General features: G+C 33.5%; 1 protein-coding gene across 1 annotated transcript in view; it reads right to left on the bottom strand.

The window, feature by feature from the left end:
• LOC149180924 (uncharacterized) overlaps window positions 1-19,589 on the bottom strand; it is a 67,137-nt gene extending 47,548 nt beyond the window's left edge. The window contains exons 1-3 of the mRNA XM_089416390.1: window positions 19,435-19,589; window positions 18,450-18,950; window positions 16,914-18,321 (exon numbers count right to left, since the gene is read on the bottom strand). Coding sequence (XP_089272516.1) covers window positions 16,914-18,164 — 1,251 coding nt within the window. The 5' untranslated portion in view covers window positions 18,165-18,321; window positions 18,450-18,950; window positions 19,435-19,589. The remainder of the gene's footprint in view (window positions 1-16,913; window positions 18,322-18,449; window positions 18,951-19,434) is intronic.
• Between the last annotated feature and the right edge of the window lie 5,908 nt (window positions 19,590-25,497).

The following is a 25,497-nucleotide window of genomic DNA, read 5'->3' as shown; positions in this document are numbered from 1 at the left end:
GTTGTTGTTTAGTTTTGAAATTGTTTTCGAACAAGATAATGTATGCCCGATGGTTAAAATTTTTTAATTAAATAAATAAAACGCTACAAAAGAAACGAGCATAGGACGACCGTTCCCTGGTCATTTGAGATGTTTAAAAGAATTTCGATAACAGGTAGATTATGAATGGGGTGAACCATATTCACCTTGCTGCTCAATATTGAACGTAGAGGGATACATATACTTCATTGCATTATTATAATTTGATAATGAATATCAACTTGTATCATCATATTACTATTAATAATCCAATAATACATGTGGATATGGAGATATGCATAATGGGATTAACTGTAATAATCCGAGATCCGAGAATGTATAACATGGAATTCAACATATCAGGGTGGATATTAGTCCCCAATAAATTGACTTGATTGTATTTGAACCAAAAGAAATCATTAATCTAATTTGAATAGGGATAAAATTGTGCATGCCTTATGGCCATCAATTTTATTATTAATCTGTCTGAACAGTATTAATATTATTAATATTAGCATATATTGATTTATTTTAAATATGAATTTATTATAATAAAAAAATTATGTGCAAATTTCTGAACAGTATTAATATTATTAATACTAGCCGTATTAATATTATTAGCAGTATTAATATTAGCATATATTGATTTCTTTTAAATATGAATTTATTATAATAAAAAAATTGTGTGCAAATTTTTTTTATGAGTGGGATATTATTTAAATATTTTGTAGAGTTATTTAATTTTTTAAATTTTTAAATACTGAACTGAACTGTAGAAAGCTCAATGAAAGCCATAAGTTTTCTTTGCTAAATTACAAAATGGAAATTGACCGACTAATTTGCCTGTCAAATTCGGTAAAGCCGGTTACGATTTTTGGATAACTATCACTCTTTAATAAAAATGTTAAAACCGGTAATGAAGTTAACGAAACCTTGAAATTTAATACGTGGTTTCATTTTGTGGTTTAATTTTCAAACTCCAACCTACTCCCAATGATCGAGTAATAAAAGTTTTAATCACAGTATCAGCTATGCTATACATATTCTAATACTTCAGAGAAATGTATTCTAAGCCAGCGTATATAACATTGCGGATTATAAAGATTCGCAATTTCAAGGGGGCATTATTTATCGTGACATTTTCGACTGCCTATTTTCCTTGTTCAGTACAATTTATCTTCACAATTTCTTTTGGTATACGCAATCCAGTGAAGAAAGAAACAATGCCCTGTATAGTCAGTCAGCGACGCACAGTGCTGAGGAAATGACTTTTCAGTGATAATTAATAACAAACACTGAAAACGAATATATAACTTTAACAATGCACGTAGAGCTGAGGAAATGACTTTCCAGTGATGATAACAAACACTGAAAGCGACTTGCACGTAGAGCGAATCAGATATTATTTGATTTTATAAAATCGATTTGCGTACAAAAAGCATCCCCTATCGCTTTCTGAAGCGCGGTGATGAAAGCGAAAAAAGGCTAAGAAAACTGGCTCCAATAAGTCGTGAAAACAAAAAAAAAAACAAATTCGTGAAACATGACGGCCAATGTGTCATTCCGAACACTTCACCCGACTTAGCTGTCCGATGTGGACAACTCACCACAAGAGATTGGCTCTCCACATGAGCGATGAGAGATGATACACGCCTCGAGTATTATTAAAATTTTGAGCAGAAAACGTCCTGTCTTCCTTAAATTAATTAACCTTTCATGGTTTCTGCTCAGAGGCGCATTCTCCGCTCCGACCTTTCGCTTTACGCTGAAAAGGCAGTATTGAATTGGTGACGTCAAGATGAGGTGACGCTTTCTTTAATAAAACGCTGTCGTTGTTTGGGTGAATTTCAAGGAAGTAAGTGAGTTATCAAGGAAGTGGTCTATAACGCGATTTTTTGAAAGTTTTTCTGGCGGGTTTTTCCGGTCGAAATCCGATAGGAATTTATTGGAATCACAAGTTTGATCGCTAGTTTCTGCACAATGAAAGTGTCACAGGGGTTTTGAAGGGTGCTGAATCCAAATATGCAGTTAAAAAACCATTTTAACTGCAACAAATCAAGATTTAACCTCAATTTCTTCCGCCGGATTCCATCACCGAAATCTCCAAAAAGTCGCATTATAGACAACTCCGTTATTAAGCGGCCAACTTTCATTTTTCCGAGGCTCTATTGTATTTTCCAGCCATTAATGATTCGAGGGAGAATCGTAAAAATTAAAATAAAATGTTTTCTTATTAATTTACTTTTAATTTTAAGTATGAATTATTATTACATATAGATTTATAGGTTTTAGTTTGAATAATTGATAGGAAGAGTGTTACTATCTAAAATCAATTCCATGATTTATGTAATATTTATAGGTTTAAGTTTGAATAATTGAGAGAAAGAGTGTTACCGTCTAAAATCAATTCCTTATTTTCACAATGGAATTGTGTATTTTTGCATCCACCTTGAACTTCGAAAGTCCATATCGTTTGGACATAAGGATAAGTACTCTGTACATATTTCATAGTTCCTAAATTCGTTTTCGCTTCGTTTTTTAGGTTCAATAGGCTAAAGTTTAGTTTCAATTAACGTTAACCATCACCATCATATTAATAATATATTTATTGAAAATTTAAATTAAAAATATATTATATGATACAAAAAAATTTAAAATTGAAAGATCACAAAACTGGTATAAAAAGTTTCACAAGTGAAATAAATTTATCAAAATATATATTGTGGAAAAATATTTAAAACTTATAAAATTAAATTTAACATATCATTCCAATATTGCAAAATATTTTCAAAAATATTTAAAACTTGTAAAACTTCCAATATTGTAAAATATTTCGAACTCTAAAAGATTTCTTTAAAATGATTACCCAAAAAATCATAAAATTTAACTAAAAAAGTGTTAAGTAGATTTTCCAAATTATTTGAAAAGATTAATAATTTAATTTAAAAAAAAAAGTTAATAGAATAGATAATTAGATTGGTCTTGCATTTAGAAATTCTTAACATTTTCCTAGCATATTGATTTTATATTTTCAAATACTCGCCGAATCAACTCCCCATAAACTAAGTTAAACTTAAAATTATTGAAAATATTACATTTATTTATTTATAAAAAAAAATTAAATTAAATTTTAAAAAATATATATATATATATATTTTGAGTTTACTCGCTTTTGTCGCTCATTAATTTTTAAAACATCAACTTCCATTAATTTTATATTTTCAAATACTCCTCAAATTAATTCGCCGTGAATTAAGTTAAATTTAAAATTATTGAAAATATTAAATTAATTTTGTTAAAACATTTAATTAGATTTTAAAAAATTAAATAAAATATTTAGAGTTCACTCGCTTTGTCGCTCATTAATTTTTAAAAAATAAACTTTCCTTCTTATTAAGCAACTCCTTCCACTATAAATTTAAATTAACAAGGGAAAAGAAAGTTAGTCACCTATTAACTCAGTCACTCCCATTAAATTAAGAAAAACAACGTTATCCAGTGTATTGAATTTAAATTTAATATAAAAAATATAAATAAAGTAAGTTAATAAATTAATTTGAAAAAGAGCAGCCAAACGAATAAAATTAACACAAACGTCACCTTCAGTATACTGATTTTAAATCAAAATTATAAAAATAAAGTAAGTCGATGCAGAAACTTGCAAAAAAATAATTAAAAAATCACACAAAAGTTTTAAATTGAAAGTAAATAAAGAAATCTGGAAAAAATAATAAAAAAATTAACACAAACATCTTTTCAATTTTTCAGTGTATTGGATTTAGATTATAAAATCTAAATCGAAGATGGTCTATTTATTAACTCACACCTCGTCATGAATCTTTTGCTTACAGCAAACCTGACACAAACGTCACTTTAGTACAATGAATTTAAATGACAATTATGAAAATATGGAATGTAAGAACTTTGGTGGGGGCGGGAATAGGACTTGGGTAAGTGTGCCCAGGACGACATAAAATCGAAATAAATTAAAATTACGGTGGAGCGGTCCTTTTAATATTTCTATTCACCAATGCGAAGTTGACCATACGCGTGTGGGCAGAGGCGGATTAGCGCAGATTCGCGAATCGCCACCACACAGTAGTTATCGCGTACTCGGTACAACTCTGTCTTTGCCGTTATATCACTTCGTTGCAAGCCAAGCATAAGGCTGGCCAGATGTTGACATAAGGGCAGGGCAGGCCCCCTTCCGTTCAACTTTTTCCACTAAAAGCCCCAACGATTCCACTTAACGGGGCGGCATTTTCTGGAGTGCTGCTCATTCTGTCGCGCAATCTTCCATCGAATTTGGTCGCACTCTCACGCCCTGACGATGATCGAGCGACAGAAACGTATGCAGGAATGGAATTTGACGGGGCAACAAAAAATATATGCAGGAATGGAATTTGACGGTCGAGGTGATTTGCCGTTAAAATCTTTTGCAACCCAAACCCGTCAAATTTGACAGGTATGTCTATTTTGAAATTCCAACTCTGAATTACGTATGAAATATCCTAGTCTCCAGTATTTGGTTTCGTCTTTTGGGTTAGAACAACTGGCACTCAAAACTCTTCCCTTTCCGGCGAACTTCCGCCGGTTAATTATTGCTTTTCGTAATGGTATCGGCCGGTCCCTCCGCGCTGATGGGATTGGGTACCTATTCTGATTGGGATGATCCCACACGGTTAAATTGGACGTACGGATAGCTCCAAGTGCAAGCTATCAAGTTTAATCATAAAGACAGCCCACTCGTTTGACCTCAATATACGATTTACATATCTTCCGGACCTGATGCGAATCCCTCACTTTTTGGGGATTGACCAAAACCCTCGAACAAAAATCCCACCGCATCATTGTTTAACGTAAATGTACAAATCTCGGATGGTTTTTTACTAAAATTACGAAGCACTATTCACAGCGCGTAGTCTAACTGTTTAAACGGATTTTTGGTATACTTTTTTAGCAGTTTTGTTCGAAATTTAGTAGCGATAGATTAGTGGGATTTGCGGATTGGAGCTGGACATTAAGTACGATAGGTGTAACTGGGATATTGCAGTGCTCTTAACCTATTCTTTTTGGGTGTTAAATCAGTCTTTTACTCTGGATTTATGAAACAGATAAACATGAAATTTTTTGAGATGTAAAATTTATGCAAAAAGTTTACACTTTCAGAGATTGGATCTTGTTATATATATATATATATAAAAGAATGTTATTGGAAAAATGATGAGTTGTCAAAATATGGAGCCCAAACTAAGAGTAAATTGACTTTTTTTATTTGGCAACTAAAAATATTTAGTTAACATAAACAACAAATTACATCTCTTCCTCTTCCCTACCAGACTGGAGAACCCCTATATTCACAATTGTATAAAAGTTTTATGTTCTGATCGTGCCTGCTGGTTTTGAAAGAGGAAAATTTGTCCCGCCTTGCTTCAAGTTGTTTCAAGTAGCTATGACTAATAACGTTCGTTTTGCCAACTCATACTGGTTGGTTTTAGTACGTGTGTATATCTTGTGACGTTGAATGAATAAATGTACTGTGGAGTGCTCAGCTTCTGTATATCTTGTGACGATGAATGAATAAAGGTACTGTGGAGTGCGAAGCTTTTGACAGTGGTATTGTTTCCCTTCAACTAGGCTGCACACTGAAAACTCGGATAAACGCCGGTTTTAAGATGAATGGAAAGACTGCTTGTTTTTTAAAACCTACGGTATTAGAGCACAGAATAGAAACTACGAAACTGCTCATTCAAGCTTAAAGAGTCACGTTACTGCATGGACTTCACTTAACGAAAAATACACCAGTTAGTTGCTGTTGCAATCACAAGCTTTGTGAAATGGAAGCCTGTTAAATCTGCGTCCTCTTCTGATTTAATACAAAGTAAAATGTTAATGATAACGAACCTATCAAAAGCAACGTAGGGGGTAGAGACCTCCAAAAAAATATGTTTCCCTTCAACTGTAATTATAGATTTGATCAACTGTTGCATGCAAAACACGTCGTGTAGAACCAAAAACCTCTGACAACAACAGAAATTTCTTTATAGATGATAAAAATATTAGTCACCAAACTAATGAACGTTTGAAAGATGGCCTGCCTCACACATATCATTTAGACCATTTAGTTTCTGAACCTCTAAAACCCAACTGTACTGTTTTATTGACAACGTTTGAAGTCCGGAATTTGAAGCCATTGTTTAAGAGTTTGTGAAAATTTTCAGATAGAGAATACCGATCCATGGTACGTCAGCATGATTGGACTTGGACTACTTTTGTGAACTTTAAGAGTTCTGAATAATAATAGTGAGGTAGAGTTACAAGTAAAGCCGCCGGCACCCAATTCTGTTTTGTTGATGTTACATTGCACGAAAACTTACGTTCCTTTTATATGATACCCGATTTTTAAAACAGTTTGCTAAGGTATCAGGTTAGAAAAAATCTCAACTTCAGTCACTTAGGGAATGCATATTTTCATCATTTATCACAAAAAAAAAAAATGGAAGTATTTTGTTCTCGGGGGACTGTACTTTACATGCCCATATTTGACTTTCAGGTGAATAATAAATTAGAATAGCTTTACCTGAAACATAATTTGAAAGTTAAAAATAACTAAACTTATTTATATATAATTGATTAAAATTAAAATAGATTTATTTTAATTTATTTATAATTAAATAATTTAATATTATTATAATATTATATATTATAAATTTTTATTTAATATATTAATATAATATTAAAAATTATAAACGTAAATATATCATTATAGTTTTAATCTCAATTATTTTAAAGATGTCTAAAAATTTTTTGTTAAAATTTGAATATTTCTATTAAAAATATATAAACATAGTAAAATATATATAAAAGACCTATGTAATAAATATTCTGTTTTATTATATTAATATTTTTATCAATATATGTTTTTAAACCATTAATTGTTTATTTATATAAGCATTATATCATTCAGTATATTTCATTCTTACTTTCTTTTTATGTACAAAATAAATAAACAATTCTTTAATTTATATTTTCTTAACTTCTTTCTTTTAAAATAGATTACAAACGTTTTCCTTCTCGCTAATTTACATAACACACATATACTATCAATATCAATAGATGCTAATTAAGGAAATTGGGAAATGTTTAATAGTTAGATTATTAGATTACAATATCCTTTATATAAAATTGTCTCAGGGACCGATTATTAATTATTATCATTTCATAAAAAGCTCTATGATGTTTATCTATACACAAATCAGCATCATATGTAACTTATCATATTCTTAGCTTCTCTGTTTTTAAGGCTAACATAGATGTTCCACTTAATTTAATTAAAAATGGATATTATTATTATTATTATTATAATATAATTGTGTAGTATAGCAAAACATAAATGCAAAACATGGTAGAGAATAAATGCATAGTAACAATAGAGAAAATGATATAATTGTGTAGTATAGTAAGACATAAATGCAAAACATGGTAGAGAATAAATGCATAGTAACGATAGAGAAAACTATTAAGTAGTGGAAGGAATAAATGTATATCACTATTAGGTAATGAATGGTTTTTAGTATATAGAATTGAAAAATCTTAAAGTATTTAGGAATTCTTTTATACTTAGGTTTTGAGAAAGATATTCTGTGAATTTTAACTTATTATTATGGTGTCAAATTTTTTCTAAAATGTTTACAATACTACTTGCTGAATAATACATTCAATGTGTTTTATAGAGTGTAACTTTTCTTCTAGAAGGGTTTTCGCACAAAATCATTGTCTAATGGTTGTGTGTTCTTATGTTTTTTATTTCTATAATTGTCTCTATTTAATTTTTACATTTTTTCTCGCTGACTAGTGTAGGGAGCACACTCTGCACCTCAACATCCTTTCATTTCGTATCAAAGCTTAATCACCTTGAACCCAAGGTGTTAGGGACAAGTATTTTTATCTACTCTTGGTCAAGTGGGAGCTAGTGTAGAAGAAAATCTTGTTGTAAAAGGATAGTAAGAACATTTGGATTAAAAATAAAGAAGTTTATGACACTAACTTTGAGTTATGGAAGTTGAATATGCAAGATCTTCTCATAGATTAGTATCTAGAACCAAACTTGCTAGTATGAAAGATGAAGAGTGTGTGATGTTGCAGAGAAAGGCCAAGCTATGTTTGGCTAACTCAATATTATTGAATGTTTTAGAATAAAAAATTACAACTCTAGGATGTTGAAGGATTTATATCAAGATAAATCCTTGGCTAGTAAACTTTTTCTGCAGAACTAAGGAGAGGAAAGGAGAGAGAAAATTGTGGATCCAATTCTCATGTGATACATAAGTCTCTTGGAAAGTCCAAGGAAAAATGTTGGAACTATGGCGAGGTCATGAATTCTAGAAGAAACTACAAGGAAGAGGAAAAACAAGAACTCAAATAATGATTTTGGTGATGAGTCTATATATCTTCTCAAGAGGATGGTGGAGATACCTTTGTTGTAGCTTTGGAAACCATACAAGATAAAGCTCATGGTTGATAAATTTCAAGGCTTCATTTCATGACATCCCATTGGCACTAGTTTTCAATGTATGGAAAATATGATGGTGGAATGGTATACCTTGGTCACGACTCTCCTCTCAACATGGTTTGTCATGCTAAAATCTTGATCAAGTTCCCTGATGGGAAAAAGGGTGTATGACAGTATGATGAGATATGGTTAAGGGTGTTCGTGTGGTCACTTTGTTTCAACTTGATGCATGCGTTATTCAGTATAATAGTTCAATTCCTATCACAAAGTGATCTCTAGGCCCCACACCTTCACAATCAAAACATGTATATACTTCTATTGGTCATGATTATTAGGTACCTAAACAAGATTTTACTTCAAAGGGCATGTTACCTATAAAGAAGACAAAGTTATGGCACCAAAGATTGAACCATATAAGTGAGAAGGGCCCATGAGCCTTGAAAATAAAAAATTTCTTCTCAATTGATTGAATAGTTGTTCTCTAGAATTTAATTTTTGCAATATATATATATATATATATATATATATATATATATATATATGTTTTTTGGATTGACCCACAAGGATTTGAACATTGAATCCCATGGTTTACATCATACATCATAATATGACGATCACCAATTGAGCAACCACTGCATATTTTAAAAACAAACTCAATTTCAATTTTATTCTAGTTCTCATAAATCTTCGAGCATGTTGGATTTAATTAATGTATTTGGTTTAGTTAAAGTTTCTTTGATTTCGAAGGACTCGTATAACGTGCCATTCACTAAATATTATTCTAGAAGAACATGGGTATATTCTATTGAAAATAAATATGAGGCTTTTAGTTGATTTAAGGAGTTTATATTTCTCTTGGAAAATCAAAATGGTAAGAAGATTAAGATGTTGAGGACTGATTAAAAAACATAAGAGAAGTCCATATACCCTTCAACAGGATGGAGTTGCAAAATGTATCAATGGATTTAACTCTGTTAAAAATTCAAATTGGTACACATATTAAGGTGTTGAGTACTAATAATGGCGACGAGTTTTCTTCTACATAGTCATGATAATTTTGTAAGGAGAATGACATTGAAAGAGATAAGACAACTCCTTATACTCTTCAACAAAATGGAGTTGCAAAGCAAATGAATAGAAAGTTCATCAAGAGGGCTAAAAGTATGCTTAGTGGAGCAATTTTAGAGAAGAAGTTCTAGGTAGTAGTAGTTGTTATTGCATGTTTCTTGATTAACCAATCTCCCACATAAGCTCTTGTAAAGAAGACGTTTATGGAGTTTCGGACGAGAAAAATGCCCTCACTTTAGGATCTTTGTGTTTTTGGATGAGACATATGGTCATGTGCCTAAGGAGAACAAACTAAAGTTGGATAACAAGGTTGTATAATCCATCTTCATTAGCTATAGAGTTTGTGTGAAAGGGTACAAGCTTGAGATCTTGTCACTAGAGACATTTTACATAGCAAGAATGTTATTTTCAAGGAAGTTAAGTCTTATTCCATAGTGGTACTATTAGAAGACCATGAGCAGAAGTCAACGGTTTAGCAACCACATAATATTTAGAAAGTTTAACCAAAAAGTGAACAAAAGTTTCACAATGGGCCTAATGAGGAGGGCGGGTCAGAGAGTTCAGAGGAGGATGAAGAATATCCACCTCAAACATTAAGAAGGTCCACTTGGAAAAGACGGAATTTTCAAAGAAGTTAAATCTTCTTCCATAATGATGCGACCAAAAGAGCATGAGAAGAAGTTAGTGGTTTAGCAATTGGCCAATATTAAGAAAGCTGAACTAGAAAATGAACAAAAGGTTCATGATGGGCCTAATGAGGAAGACAATTTAGAAAGTTCAAAAGAGGAGGAAGAAATTCCACCTCAAAATTTAAGAACGTTCACCTAGGAGAGAAGGAAACCATATGGGTATAATTGTAATCCATTTGATTTCAAATGTATATTTTCTTTATTTGCTAACACTAATTAGCCTGGAATTGTGAAAAAGGAAATAGAGATGGAAGATAAGGAGTCTTGGAGATTGTCCATTGATGAGGGAATAGTTGCATTTTGAAAAAATGATTCATGAAACTTGGTACAATTGCTTGATGAACAAACAAATATTTGGTGTAAATGGGTATCCCAAATAATGATCAATTTAGATGGAAACGTTGAGAAGAACAAGAAGAGATTTGGTTACAAAAAGATATTCTCAAGCTAAAAGGATAGAAATTGGTGAGATATTTTCCCTAGTTGATATATTGCCATATGTTAGACTCATAGTATCTATAGTAGCAACTTTTGTTTTAGAGATAGAACAAAGGGATGTGAAAATTTAATATTCCTAAATGGTTATTTGAAGAAAAATATCTATATGACACAACCAAAGTAGGGAACTAAAAGAGAGAAAGGGTTATTGGTTTCTAACCCACAAAAAAAATTTATATGTTCCCAAACATCCTCTCAAAATGTAGTACCAAAAGTATAATTCTTTTGTGTTAGGGTTGGAATTTCTGAAATTCAAATCATATCATTGTATGCATCACAATCATGATGGTAGTTACTTCCATGTTATGACTCTATATGCAAATGATATGTTATTCTTTGATAACAATAAGAATGTGACTCATCATTTCGAGTCTCAACTTTCAACACAATTTGATATGAAGGACTTGGGATAGGCAAAACATATCCTAAAAATGGAGATTAGGAAATATAGAGAAAATAGAAAGCTTTGGTTGACCTAGAGTTAGAATTATGTAAACTCTATACTACAATGTTTTCACATAGCAGATTGCTAACTATTGAGAGTTATGGAATTTCTATGGAAACTATCCTTTCAATTGAGTAGTTTCCTACAACACTCACAATGATGTGAAATATGTTTCATGCTCTTTATGTTAGTGTAATTGGTAGCTTATTCTATTTTGTGGTTTGTACTAGACCAAGAATTACCCAAGTAGTGAGAATATTGGTTTGGTTCATAACTAATCTTGGATGTAAACATTGGGATACATTGAGGAAGGTATTCAAGTATTTGTGTAGTTATGAATATTCATTTTCCATCATAATATGTCTTAGGAGGCCACACTCGGTGGATATACAAGGTTATATAAAATTTGATTAAGCAGGGGATGTAAGTAGAAGGAGATCAACAAGAATATGCATTTACTGATTGTTTAGTGAAGCATTAAGTGGATGAGAAAGAAACAAGACGTGGTATCTTTGTTCACTATAGAGGTGGAATATATGGAAACTACTCATGCCTATAAAGAGGCCATTGGGTTAATGAAATTATCATAAGTAATGTCAAGTTAGAGATCCATTAAAGGTCAATGTGATAGTAGTAAAGCCATTTTTCTAGCTAAGAACCCAACCTTTCATACTCAGACAAAGCATATAAATACCCAATACCATTTCATTAGGGAAATGGTATAGGATGGAAAATTGATGCTAGAGAAAGATGACATTTTATATAATGTTACAAATGTATTGACAAAATTGGTGAGTGAAGATAAATTCAAGTGGTGTTGTGACTCTACAAGCCTTACAACCCCTAGAAATTAGCTTAAAGTTTGATGCATTATTTTTTGTACCCTTGCAAGGTATATGACAAGTGGGAGAATGTTGGGATGTGTTTCATACCCATAGGAAATGAAAAACAATAGTAGAGAATAACTGAAAATTACTAAGAATGAATGAATGCTAATCAATAACCACTAGCCAATTAGTTTTTGGTGGTTTTCAACATGTAAAATTGGAAAACCATAAAAAATTTATGATTTTATATGCCTATTTATTGCATGTTGGGGTTGGATAAAAATTGTGTCAAATTTTTCCAAAATACTTAAACCACCATTAATGTGATTTAAAGTGTGAAGTTTTTATCCTATAAAATTGCTCCCAAAAAAAATCCTTATTTAAAAAATATATGTTTTTTTTTTTTTAAATTGATAAATGTATTCTACACTTCTACTTATTTTTAATTATTAATTAATAAGATAAAAAAGAAAAAAGTAAAACATATTCAATTATCAATTTATAAAAATTCTAAGTGATTATGTCTAAATATACATGATAACATATAATTTTAGCCGAAAATTTCATCTTCATCTAAAGGTATTTTTATCTTAGATAGACAAACTAACATAAGTCTCAATTCATCTAACTCTGAATCTAAATCTCTCGGGTAATGACAAACCTCTTTTTTGAGTGCAAAACTTGAAAAAGAATATGCACCCCTAGAGATTTGGTCTCTTTCTATACTTAATAAATATAGAATTAAGATGGATCTAGGCTATATATATATACTTTATTTTTATTTTTATGTACATTGCCTAAATCAAAATATTTACATATCATAGCATAACATAATAGACTGAACAACCCCTCCAAGTAAAAAATATTAGATAAATTAATTCTAATACCACAATAAACCTTGAATCATAAATCTATAATCCTTACGAGAGACAATAAACCTTAAACCAAAATATAGACAATAAACTTTAAACCATAGATCTGTAATCTTTGTGAAATATTTTTCACAATTTTGGTGATCATGATTTTCTCTAAAAATGATTTAAAAATATCCAATATTAATGATAATGTCTTAGATAATGATCTACTATAACACCAATTAAAATGAGGAGAAAGGTCATCATAAACCTCTACAACATTAATATATAGACATAACTTTTGAATATCTATATCATAATAATATTAAACTTTTTAATATATAAACATATCTTTTGAATATCTATATCATAATAATATTAAACTTTAAACTTTTAATCATTATGTTGAATATCTATATTATAGTAACATCAGTTATTTTTAATTTTTTAATAACTAAATAACTATTAATTATATATTAAATATCTATATATATAAAATCATCATGTTTAACCGGCTATCATCCAAGTTCACCTATCCATGCGTTTCCCTATTTATGAAAGTCGCCCATACAAAACCTCTTTAATGCTCTAAGATTACCTAGTAATATTCTTTGATGTGGATGAGAAACGACATCAAATTCAATTTAATCTTATTCTATAAAATAAGATATGTTCTCTCATAAGCTAACAAAACAAACGCATTTATTCATGGAACACTCTTTGCTGGCCTTCTACAGTAAGTAAGACCTATTAGATTAGAAGCCCTATGCAAGGATAAATTGTAGTTATGTAAAATAGCACAGCATTAGCTCTCAAGTATGATAAGTTGACAAAATGCATTATCTCATGGAACCTTCTTTGCTGACCTTTTACCAGAGCTGAGCGCCTTTTACAAGAGCTAAGCTTCATATTGGAATAGAAGCTCTATACCAGGATAAATTGTTTATTTATTTACGACAGTTATAAGATACTGGCTTTAATTGTTTAGGGATATGTATTTTTATTTAGATAAATAATTTGATTTTCTTCCTATTTTATTATTTATTAAAATCAATAATCAGTACTTTAAAAAATTAAAAATTTTAATCCATTCAATTAAAATTATAGATTATTTGACCAATGTTTTTTCACCTCGCTACTCTTGAAAAGTCCTCCAAAGGAACCCCTTCCTACTTTATCATCACCACAGTTTTACTTTACTGTGTTGGTGAAATATTAAATAAAAAATACTAAGCTATTTGCACAATATAAGCTATGTGAAAGAGATGTATCAAATAAATGATAAAAAAATATTAATTAAAAAAAAAATCTGGTTAATGATTAGAAATATTAATTAAAAAGTATAATTAATTATTATAATATATTATAAATGAGGGTCTGTCTTTTCCCATATCCAAAGGCCTCATTTATTTAGGTAAAGGGCTTATTAGTTATTATTATAATATAATATAAAATAAAAACGAACAAGGTACCAAAGGAAAAGGTCAATGATAAGAAATATTAAATTTAAAAGTACAATTAATTACCATAATATATTATAAATGAGGGTGTCTTTCCCAAATCGAAGTGCCTTATCTATTTAGGTGAAAGGCTTATTAAATATTATAATGCATATCATCTAAAATAAAAACGTCAAGGTACTTCTTTCGCAAATAAAGAGGTTTTTCACATCTAAAAGGTCTCACCTATTTTATTTTAAAGAGGTCTTAAATATTACAGCAGTGACCTTTATTATTAGTCAAATGATTTTTTACAAATTAAAAGTTACATATTTTTTTGTCTTTATCTAATAAAGTAGTGGGCTTTATTATTACTTAACCGACTTTTCTGACAAATTAAAATTTATATATATATATATATATATATTTTAATTGTAATAAATGCAGGTTAAGATCTATTTATTGTTAACCTGCATATACCATAACTCAGTCTGAAAACTAGATTGGGAAGAAATATACACTTTTGATCTAATAAATACTAGATGGTGTCTTTTCTCTAGTCTCATTCTGGGGGGCGTAAACCAAGCATCAAGGGTTTCACTTTTGCAGGTGATAATATAACATCTGTTGGTTTGCCTGAACAGCGCTTGCAGCAAAGTCGAGCTAGAAGAGGTGAAGGTTTAAGAGACGAAGGGTTTCGAGTTAGTGTTGTAGATTGCTTAACCCGAGATCCTAATTAATTCAAGTAAGCTTTTCAAGGATTCGCCATTGCTTTTCTTACTGAACATTAGGACAAAACTTTACAGGTTCGAAGCCAAATTTTGGAATTTAAAATCAACGAATTGAATAATTTCGATGCTATAGCTGGTCTTTTTTGTCTTGTTCAAAAACTGAGGATGATTCAGCTGGCTCTAACTACAATGCCGAATTATTAATCAGGATTTATTTACCATGTACCATTAGAGAAGAGAGGCATTAACAACTCATTTTGTTCCTACGATGGGAATCTAGAAGATGCCGAGGAACATACAAATCGTTGGACAAACTTATTCTTAGTCACCAAATTTTCAGTTACTAGTTTTATTGGAGTTGCTTTGGGTCTTTTCCATAGTGTTTTGTGATGGATTTTTTTTGCATTGACCATTAAAGATAATTGAATTCAGTAGAGTTGATTCCCGCCCTTTCTATTATATAATAGATAATTTTGTTTGGGAATGTCATTGATGGTTATATGCTCATCTTGATAGTGAATAACAATTTAATATAAAGCCCTTGCTGCATTTTGGCCACCGTTAAAGATTAATACTCATTCAATTTAAATTCGAACTTTCGATTAATTCTATGCATTTAGCATTTTAGTCATGACTACTAATTCTATTCACATTCAAACTCTATTATATAGATGGTCATAGTCATAGCTTAGATTCTATGGAAGTTACAGCTAGGGTAACTATTGTGGCCTGTAATAAAAACTTATTTTACTAAAACTTCTTTTGAATTCACCTCTTTACTTCTCCTGGTCTCCTACATTGTACATGAGCCATTCCCTAAAATGAATAACAAATTCACCTCTTTAGTTTTCCTGGTCTCCTAGACGAACCATTCCCTAAAATGAATAATAAAAATAGCAGGTCTCCTACATTGTAGACGAACCATTCCCTAAAATGAATAACAAAAATCGCAGGTCTCCTACGTTGTAGACAAACCATTCCCTAAAATAATAACAAAAATAGCAGCAGTTTATTCCTTTGGCCTTCATAAGAATCAGACTTACCAATTTTTCTAAACTCTACTATATCTTCATGGACATACAAAAGTCCCACTCACACTCCTGGTCAATATGAATGGATTATAATTCCTTTGGTTTTCATAAGAATCAGACCAATATGTCTAAACTCTACTATATCTTCATGGACATACAAAAGTCCCACTTACACCCCTGGTCAATATGAATGGATGTATAATCCCTCAAATCACTAGTAGAGTTAAAAAATCCGGTTTCTTGTTACCAATCTGTTGGCAAATTTCTGAACTAACTAGACACAGCATCTTCGTTCTTGTCCTTGTTCCTGATTATTTCTGCAACTTTTAATATTGAATGACAACCATCTACACTATGTTTTTCATTACCAGAGAACAAATCCATGTTTTTCATTACCAGAGAACAAATCTTTGTACTGTTTATGGGTTTATGGAACCAATACTTATTTCCCTGCGCTTGTCACAAGTTGGCAGTTGCGAAAATTAAAAGCTACTACATTATGGGGCCAATTACTGAAGAAACGGAAGTCCTTGACATCAGGCCAAAGGCATCAATTACTATGAAAGAGCTGGTTTTAAATTTTTGAACATAAGAGCATATTTAAGTTTTCACGCATATGTGCCTGAAGAAAGAGCTGGTTTTAATTTTTTGATGAACATAAGAGGATATTTAAGTTTTCATGCATAAGTGCCTGGTTTTTTGAAAAGTAATTAACTCCATTGCTATAAGCAAATATCAAGATCCACAGACAAAATAACGAATTATTCAGAAGAAAGATGTATAGCATGAAATGAGACGTACCTTCAAATCTTTTGACCTTAAAGAGCAGCTTATAATACCGATCCGTTGTCTTCTCCTTTTCATTTCTAAAGACTCTGATTGTCCATCTCCATTCGCAGCTTTTCCAAATTCAATGGAGTAATGTGATTCAGCCGTATGCTTTCTTTTGCCTTTAAGAGTTGACGAGTCATCCCGAGTTGCAGTTTCTGAACTGGTTTGAGTTGCTTTCCTGCTTTCTTTTAGCGCGCCATTGGCTGTGCCATCCACAGCTACGTCCGAATTTACATCCATACCATGCGAACAGTCTGACTCGTTTGTGTCCTCATACATCTGGAAATTGTCTAGATAGTCCAGGCTAACTTGAACTGGAGGAGCTTTTGCACAAATATCAACTATTGACCGCTTCTTTCGTGTTCTTGATTTCTGTTTTCGCATTCTAATCTGTTTTTTCTCTGTCTTAGACACTTCAGCAAGGCAATTGTCCATGTGAGCATTTACAGCAGTGATGGTCGCTGAAGTGAATGTTTTACAAACTGGACATACTTTTACACCAGAACTTTCAATACCGCCAATATCAAAATTCTGGTGTCTTATCCCCTCAACTTTGGTTGCCTCCGGATTCAGGTTATCAATTTTGATTCTCTCAGATTCCAATGAGACTGACTGCGCTCGAGCCTGATCTGCTGCCTCATCCGGGACCCTAATTGCCTTGGCCTTTTTCTTGCAGTTTCCTAAATCATTTAGCAAATCACCTTCCTTTTCCATTAAATGAAGTGTTGAATTCTTTACCTGGGTGTGGCTGTCGAATTCTTTGGTCACACTGTGTTTTTTATTACCTCGAGTGCCATTACTCGTATCTGCTTTTACACGTTTATGTACCTTTCCAACCTCAGCAGCATTAACATCTGACAAAGAAATACATTCTGGCGCTTCAAATTCTGAGTGACGGTCTTTAATAGAAGCAGGCGCAACAAAGTTCCGACCATGTTTTTCAGCCAAACAATTATCCACCCTCTCACTTTTGTTCTCTGTAGCGTCTTCGCTTCCAGCAATATTTGATAAGTCCTCCTGTCCCGAGATTTGAACTGTGCACAGTGTTCTAATTTGTCCATCCTGAGAAATACCCGGAGCGACGTCAAGATCTGTATCTAAAGAAACCATAAGCTGCTGTTCCATGATGTGGCCGATATTCTGGGAGTTATTTTCCGGCAAAGAACCCAGAGATTTGCGCCCGTCAACCGACGCCCCAAAGTGCGTATGTTCCCCAAACATTTCCAGGCACTGTTGACATGACCACCATCTGTAATTAGGCCTAACTAGAGGCGGAAGTGAGGGCTTTCGCCCTTCTTTTAAACTAGCATCGAGTAGGCTTTCAGACAGTGGCCAGCATTTCTTTATGTCCACACTTCTAACTTTTGCAACATATTCACTGTATATCCAAGAACCATGAACGCAATATTTAAAGGGCAAAGAAGATTCATTTGATCTCGTCCGGCACGAAAAATTCAATGCCTAAAAAGAAACGCAGAAAGACTAAAGCTTTAAAGTTTAACCTACCGTATGGAGAAACCTTCGCATAGGACGCTTCTGCCGTCAATATTCTGAGGCCGGTCTTCAAAATAACTCCCCGGATTCCTGGAGGTCCCTAAACATTGATCGGCTTTGTTAAGATTCTAAAACCGGAATTCCAACTTCTTGGCCCGCTTTAATTTCAGATAAAGCGTTCTCGGCAGCCACCACTGCGGGACGATTAGGTTCAGTATTCATCCCTACATTCCGCAGGTTCGAAACTGGCGGAGTGCCATTTGGATGAATTTTGTCGGCAGCCATAGATGGTTGGACAACACCTGTACTTCCCCCCTCGATTGTATTATCGTCCTCCTTTCTGTGTAACGGAAACCTGTTTATATTAAAAGCACCTCAACTACCCTATGTAACAGCTGTTTCCACCTACCTAACCATATAAACAAAAAAAGGAACAGGTATGCCATGTTTGTGCTCAAGTCAAGGTTATATTTTGGAAAAGTCCACGGCAGACCTTCAAGTCTCAGACGCCTCCTGCAATGCCGTCAAAATATAATCTAAAAATTCCAATTTCTGAAGGAAAAATTAAATAATCAAGAATATCAAGCTTGTTCGCCAAGTAAAATAGCATCTGAATTTGAAATCGTTGCAAAGTCGACCGATCACGTTAAAGTATTATGCCGGCCCTTTTTCAAGGCGATGTGGACGGAAAACAAGAACCTTTCAAGAAATTCATGGTGGAAAACCTGCAAGAAATTTCGACAGATCCGTGTACAAAGAGGGTTTGACTCAAGAGATCAGTTTCCATCAAAGAAAGGGGCTGCCAACGACTATATTCCTTGCGGAACTTTCCTGAACCATTTGCAGGCGGTGCTTGATCTTTATTGTCCATGGCCCAAAGCCACACCAGAGAAGAAAAGAAAAGGCAAAACAGATCTGTATTTTGACAGATTCACAGTCGCCCCCCACCGACGAAAAGGAAAAAACAAAAGGGAAACAAGAAGGGAGGACGACTCACCTGGAAAAGCAGTCTATTGAAGCGACAGAAAAATGATAATTCCCCGCAAGACATAGAGCAGCTTCTCCATCCCGGGGCACTGCGCAGAGGCAAAAATGAAAATGGAGAGACAGACCGACCGAGCGATTCTGTAAATGCCGGTGGAAGATGGATGCGAATACTCCATATCCCATGGGCATCATTCATCTATCCATATCCATATCCATACCCACACCCATACATCCATACCCATGATCCATGATGATGATGATAGCGGTGACGATGGTGACACCGAATGCGGGTGGGTGTGTATGGGGTGGGGTCTGTGGTTTCCCGTGCGAAAGGTGCAAGAGGAAGAGAGTAGTATATATATATATACATCTATATTTATCTACGACATGTCATGTCTTGTCTCGCCCTCGCCCTTCCAAATAATTGTGCGTGATTCTTCCCGCTTCCAACTCTGACGCCCAACCCCACCTCGATTTCCACAAATTCCGAATCTAACATAAAATCGTAACACCCCTCCGACCTAAATTCCGTCTTCATATTATTCTTATTTTATTTTATTTCATTTAATCGCTCTGCCTGTGATCCCGTCTAATCTCGCATCCCTCGTATTAATATTTGTTCTTGTTTTTCTCTTCACCCTCGAAAACATAAATAAATACTCTTCTTCAAAATCATTGAACGCACTATGTACGTTTTCATCTGTTCAAAATTTTCAACCAGTTTTATTTCCAATGTTTTCCAAAATTCCCTAAATTAGCGTAACACTACACAAAATGAAACAAGGTTGCGACTAAGATTACATTTTGGAGTTGGTTTATTTGAAACTACGATATGAAGCGTCAAATAAAAATATGTGATATAAATATATAATAATTAATTTTTATATTAAAAATTAAATTTTTTACATGGGTGAGCCATCAATGGTTTAAGTGGTTTCAGGTTTTATTTATTTATTATGCTCAAACATACTCTTAGCCATAAATGGTATTGATCGATAGTGTGTTTAGACAACGAAGTCTCTAGACGCGTTAGGTATATTTATTGCTCTCTTCAGACAAATATGGAATGGTTCTGTGAATTGGGAGATGAATAAAGGGGATATGGAGGCAAGACTATGTAGTGGCTACCAAGGGGGCTTGCTCTTGGAGCCGAACGGGCAACGCAAATTTGAGGAAGGTCTTAATGTTGGAGTTTCATTATCAGGCAACTCTCAGGGGTTCATTTGGGATCCAGACGCGCAACCCTTCTACCCTGGAGCTCTCCTTCTCTGTCTAGGAATTGCAACCGCCAGCGACGACTTTTGTAAGCGTTGTTGGCCCCTGTCCCGAGATCCACTCACTTGTATTCAGGTATTCCTTCTATCTAGCTTGTGGTTTTGACATGGGTCATTTGTGTCTATTGGGATAGGAACCTGATTTTCTTCGTGGGGGATTTCGTGCTCTAGGTATTGGGCTCACCTGTTAAGGTCAGATTTGTGGCGCTCCCATGTCATAGAGTTTCTCTCAATTCCCTCCAAGTTGTGTTTTATGTCTTCTCTCCTGCTGCTTCAGGGCGGTAAAGCCTCAGATTCCCTTAGGTCTATTCTCATCCTGTTACATATTGTCTAGTGGTGCCTTTGGTCCAACCTCACATTGGATTTGTTAAAATTGTGTGTGTTGTCATTTTGTATGTGGAAAACCTATTAGTCACTAGGCTTGTTGCAAAGCGGTGTCTATTTGGGAGTACTAGTTGGGGTGGGGAACTGTATTAAATCCAAAAGGCCTTTGAGCCGCTTGGAAGCACCATCTGAGTTTGGCCAAGAAATCCACCACCCTTGGTCTTTGCGGGATTTGTGGAGCATTGGGGTCTATTTGACTTTCATCTAGTTTGGTTTATTGGTGTCTACTATGGGTCCCTTTGATGGGTGTCTTTGAAGGTGTTGGTGACCGAGTTGTGGTCCAGGTCTCGGTTATAGTTTTTTATGCAAGTATGCCCCAACAACGAGGATGACCTCGCAGAGGTGGCAACCAGCATGGGCAGGCTGCGACAAGAGTCAACAAATAAAGTTCGTTCATCGAGGAAGACTCCATGAGCATGGATAGAGAGGGCGAAGTTGCCCAGGACCTGGGCTGCTCTCCAGGTCACGTGGACCTACCAGTCACCTTGGAATCATTCACGAAACAATTGAAGGGAATCCACGCCAACCTAGATATTCTCAGAGAGCATAGATATGAGGACCAAAACAAGTTTGTGGCATATATGACTGATATTCAATATAGCTAGATAGAGATTCTGGAGAAACTGGTGGTGGGCTCCAGTATTGTAGCAATAATGCTACAACTCCTGGAGCTTCCTTCTTTAATTTTATCAACCCGGTAGTTCGTAACAAACTTGGAAGCGACGGTGCTGTATGCACAAATACTAGCTCTTGCCGCAGCTGTCACTTGGTCAGCTGGCACAAGTCCGCTAGGGGCTTAAGCCAACTTCTATGAGCTCTTAGAAGAAGCTTTTTAACTGATGGACGAAAGCTAACTCAAAGGAAGCTAATCTACTTGCAGAGAGAAACTGAAAGCCAACAAGAAACGCAAACCCTAATTCTACCAGCTAGTCCTACTGATGCAAAGATGGGAATGCAAACTACTGAAAGAGATGCCATTACTTCTATGAAGGTAAGATGCATGTGTCTAGACTACTTCTACCTGAAGAAAACATCTTTTTGTATTTTTGAATAAGTTATGTATAATTATCATGCATGTGCTTTTAACTGGCTTCTTACTGTGCAGAGGCGGATCATGGAGGAGAAATGCTTGGAAGAAGTCGGGAAGGCTCAGAGAGGGTCTAAGGAGTCCCTAACATCCTCCCAGAGAGTTTCACAAAGTTTGGCTGCCAAGAGACCGCGTTTATGAGCTTCTACAGGAAGTCTGCAGGGGTTCTACAGGATGTTTCAGAATTTCTACAGGATGTTCAGTAATTTCTACAGGATGTTCTACGATTGGATTTTGGGTGATGGGTGAGTGGAAGAGGCTGCATGGATGGATAGGGAGGTAGGAGAGGGGTTTGTAATGGCTTAGTGACAGAGAGATGAGGTGATGAGAGGGTGTGTAAAGCTAGTTTGTCTTAAAGAGGGCAGAGGAAATGGAAGGCCAAAAAGGTAGGATGACGTGGGCAGTAGAGTAGTTGTGAGACGAGGGGTCTAATTTGGAGATGAGCAGTTGGCCTGGACGAAGCTTAGGAGGACAAGAGAATGCTGGAGATGCACTGCACAATATAAACTGAACCAAATCATCCACGTCCTGCACAATATCAAAATATTACTAATCTATCCTAACTGTTTAATGAAACCAATGAACAACAACGTTATTTCTAAAGAGAACCATGTATGGTACTGAAGCAAAGAAACATTCAAAGAGGTCTGAGCGCATGGATAACTTCTACAAATGAAAATATTGCACCAAAGACTGCATGAATACGCAAACCAATGTTTTTGGTTGGGAAGCACTGTCTGCAATTCCAGCCCCTAGAAAGAGGTGAAAATGAGAGTGCAGGCAACCCTTTTCTGGAACTTTTATCAATTCTAATCTCTTTACTCTATTCTAAACATATGGAGCAACTCTATCTTCTAACAATGACCTACTTAACCACACCATGAAATCTAACTCAACAAACTGCGTTTCAAATGCATGTAAAGAAAACCATACTGCTGAAAGAAAAGATATCAATACAAAAGAAGGAGGCCCTAGGCTCTCAGGTTGGGCCCAACCCCGAGAGCTATGGCTCCTTTAGAAACTCAGAACTGAGATCAAATCTGACTGCTTCCCATTAAAAAATAATAATCATAAGTCAAAAGGTCTGCCAATGATGGCTACAAAAGAGCAAAAACAGAGCTGGCAGCTCGTAGTGCAGAATGTGCAACAGTGTTCCAAAAGTCCTTTTCGAAGGCTGAAGCCTTATCATTTATACATCACGAGGCCCCAAGCTGGCCTCCTAAATCTATGGGACTTGGCTTACCAAACTGGGAGTGAACAGCTGCTTCCTCAAAATCAGTTTGGCTGCCTTCTAAATCCGGTTGTGGTGGCTGTTGGAGCTCGGAGTTGGGGGTGAAGATCCCGAGGAAGGCCATTTAATGCCGTGGACAACCCTCCTACGAATCCTCAACCCCATCTTGGCTGTCTCCTAGCCCTTATCTGCTCGGTTTTGCTCCAACATGTGTCAAAAAACCTGAAATGAGCACGTGTTAGCCACCTAGGAATAGTGACTGCCCTTATTTGTACAAATGACATAAACATACTAAAAAATGATGCATAAGTTATGAAAAATGAAGGATTGAGCAAGGGTAGTTAGGCCAAATGAGCCCAAAATGTTACCAAATTTGGGGCTCATCAACTGGCCAATATGCGCAGGAGCCAATGACACACTAATGACCTCCTGCGTGAACTTGAGGTCAAAATGGAACACATCAATTTCCATATGCACGGGCAACATAGATCAATGGTAGCTTCACCCATGCATCCTCTTCAACCATCACCTTGATATGTCATCTACAAAATTTCTACTTATTTTGTCTCCCTTTTAGCATGTATGGCTATCTAGCCCTTCCAAAATAAATGTTTATTATAAAAACCTTATGCACTACATTCCAATTCTACTCACTAATAAATCCAACCAACTGGAAAAATAGTTAAAAATAATTTTATATCTTCAATTTTCCTAATAATATAATAAAAACATTTTTAATATTTATATATATATATATATATATATATATGTAATTTAAAAAGAAAACAAAAAAAACTTATAATTAGTTTTTCACGTATAACTCTATAACTTATAAATTTTTCAAATTAAAAATATTAACTAATCAATAAATTCAACAAAGTTTTCATTTACACTCCATAGTTATTTCCGATTTTATTTCCATTCTTTTCGTATAACAAAATAGTAATCCGTAATAACAAACCATTATTAAATAAGATCATTTGGTGTATTATTCTTTATGATTTTTTAAGTAAATTAAACTAAATAAGTTATTTTATATATTATTTTTTTATGTCTTCTCAAATAAGTTGAACTATATAAAATATTTAAATACATTATTTATATATTGTAATACAAATTTACATATAAAGATTTTTTTATTTTTTTGAAATAAGAGATGATATTAATTAATTTTTTTTTTTAATTTGTAAATAAATTAAATCACTTCAATTAATTAAAAAAATTACATAAAATATTTTGATACATTTTATATATATAAATAAAAACTTGGTAATCAATTTGATACATTATTTATATTTATATTTATATATATAAATTTGGAAATCATTATTTTTTGAGAGTTTATAATTTTAATTGAAAATAATTTGATGTGATAGTGTAAAATATATTTATAATTGTTTATTTTTTATGTAGTTCATATTTATAAAAATAGATCTATTTAAAAAGATTATTTTAGACCAAACTTAACTACAAAATTTGATCTGAAAATATTTTAAAGATATTTTAAATGATAAAATTTGATAATTAAACTAACTCTCAAAACTTTAATATATATAAAATACAATATTTAAATAATTTTAAAAAACATAGTTTTATCATGTTTTGTTACACCCCAATTATATCATGAAGAACACTCACTAACTAAACTTGTAAGCAAGCTTGTACATCCATTTTAGTAAGCTAGTCAAAATTGGCAAGGGAAAGTGATATTTTCGTGAATTGATTGCATGCATCTAAAAATTTACGTGGAAATTCTAAAATATGGATTTGGTAGGCAATGTTGTTGACTTCAACCATATACACTTCCCTTCCCTTATGCATGACATGATTAGATTTTATGGACTAATTGTATGCATGTAAAAATAGTGTGAAAATTCTAGGACGTGAATTTGGTAGCAATATAGGTGTCTTCAACCATATACACATGGACTCCATATGTCATGCTTATAACACATATTATCATACCTTTGAGGAAGGCACATCAACCTAATTTTCACTCTATCTTTAATGTATAGATTTTGCTTTTGTCAATTTTTGCTTATATTTGACCTATGAAAGTTTTATAACTATTTTTTAGTGAAATTTATTTTGTAATGA

The sequence above is a fragment of the Pinus tabuliformis genome, chromosome 3_2, assembly GCF_031772625.1.
Source record: "Pinus tabuliformis cultivar Carrire ecotype Pingquan chromosome 3_2, CPIR1, whole genome shotgun sequence".
Taxonomy (NCBI): Eukaryota; Viridiplantae; Streptophyta; class Pinopsida; order Pinales; family Pinaceae; genus Pinus; species Pinus tabuliformis.
The sequence above is the reverse complement of the archived record's forward strand: the minus strand, read 5'-3'. Positions and strand labels throughout refer to the sequence as shown.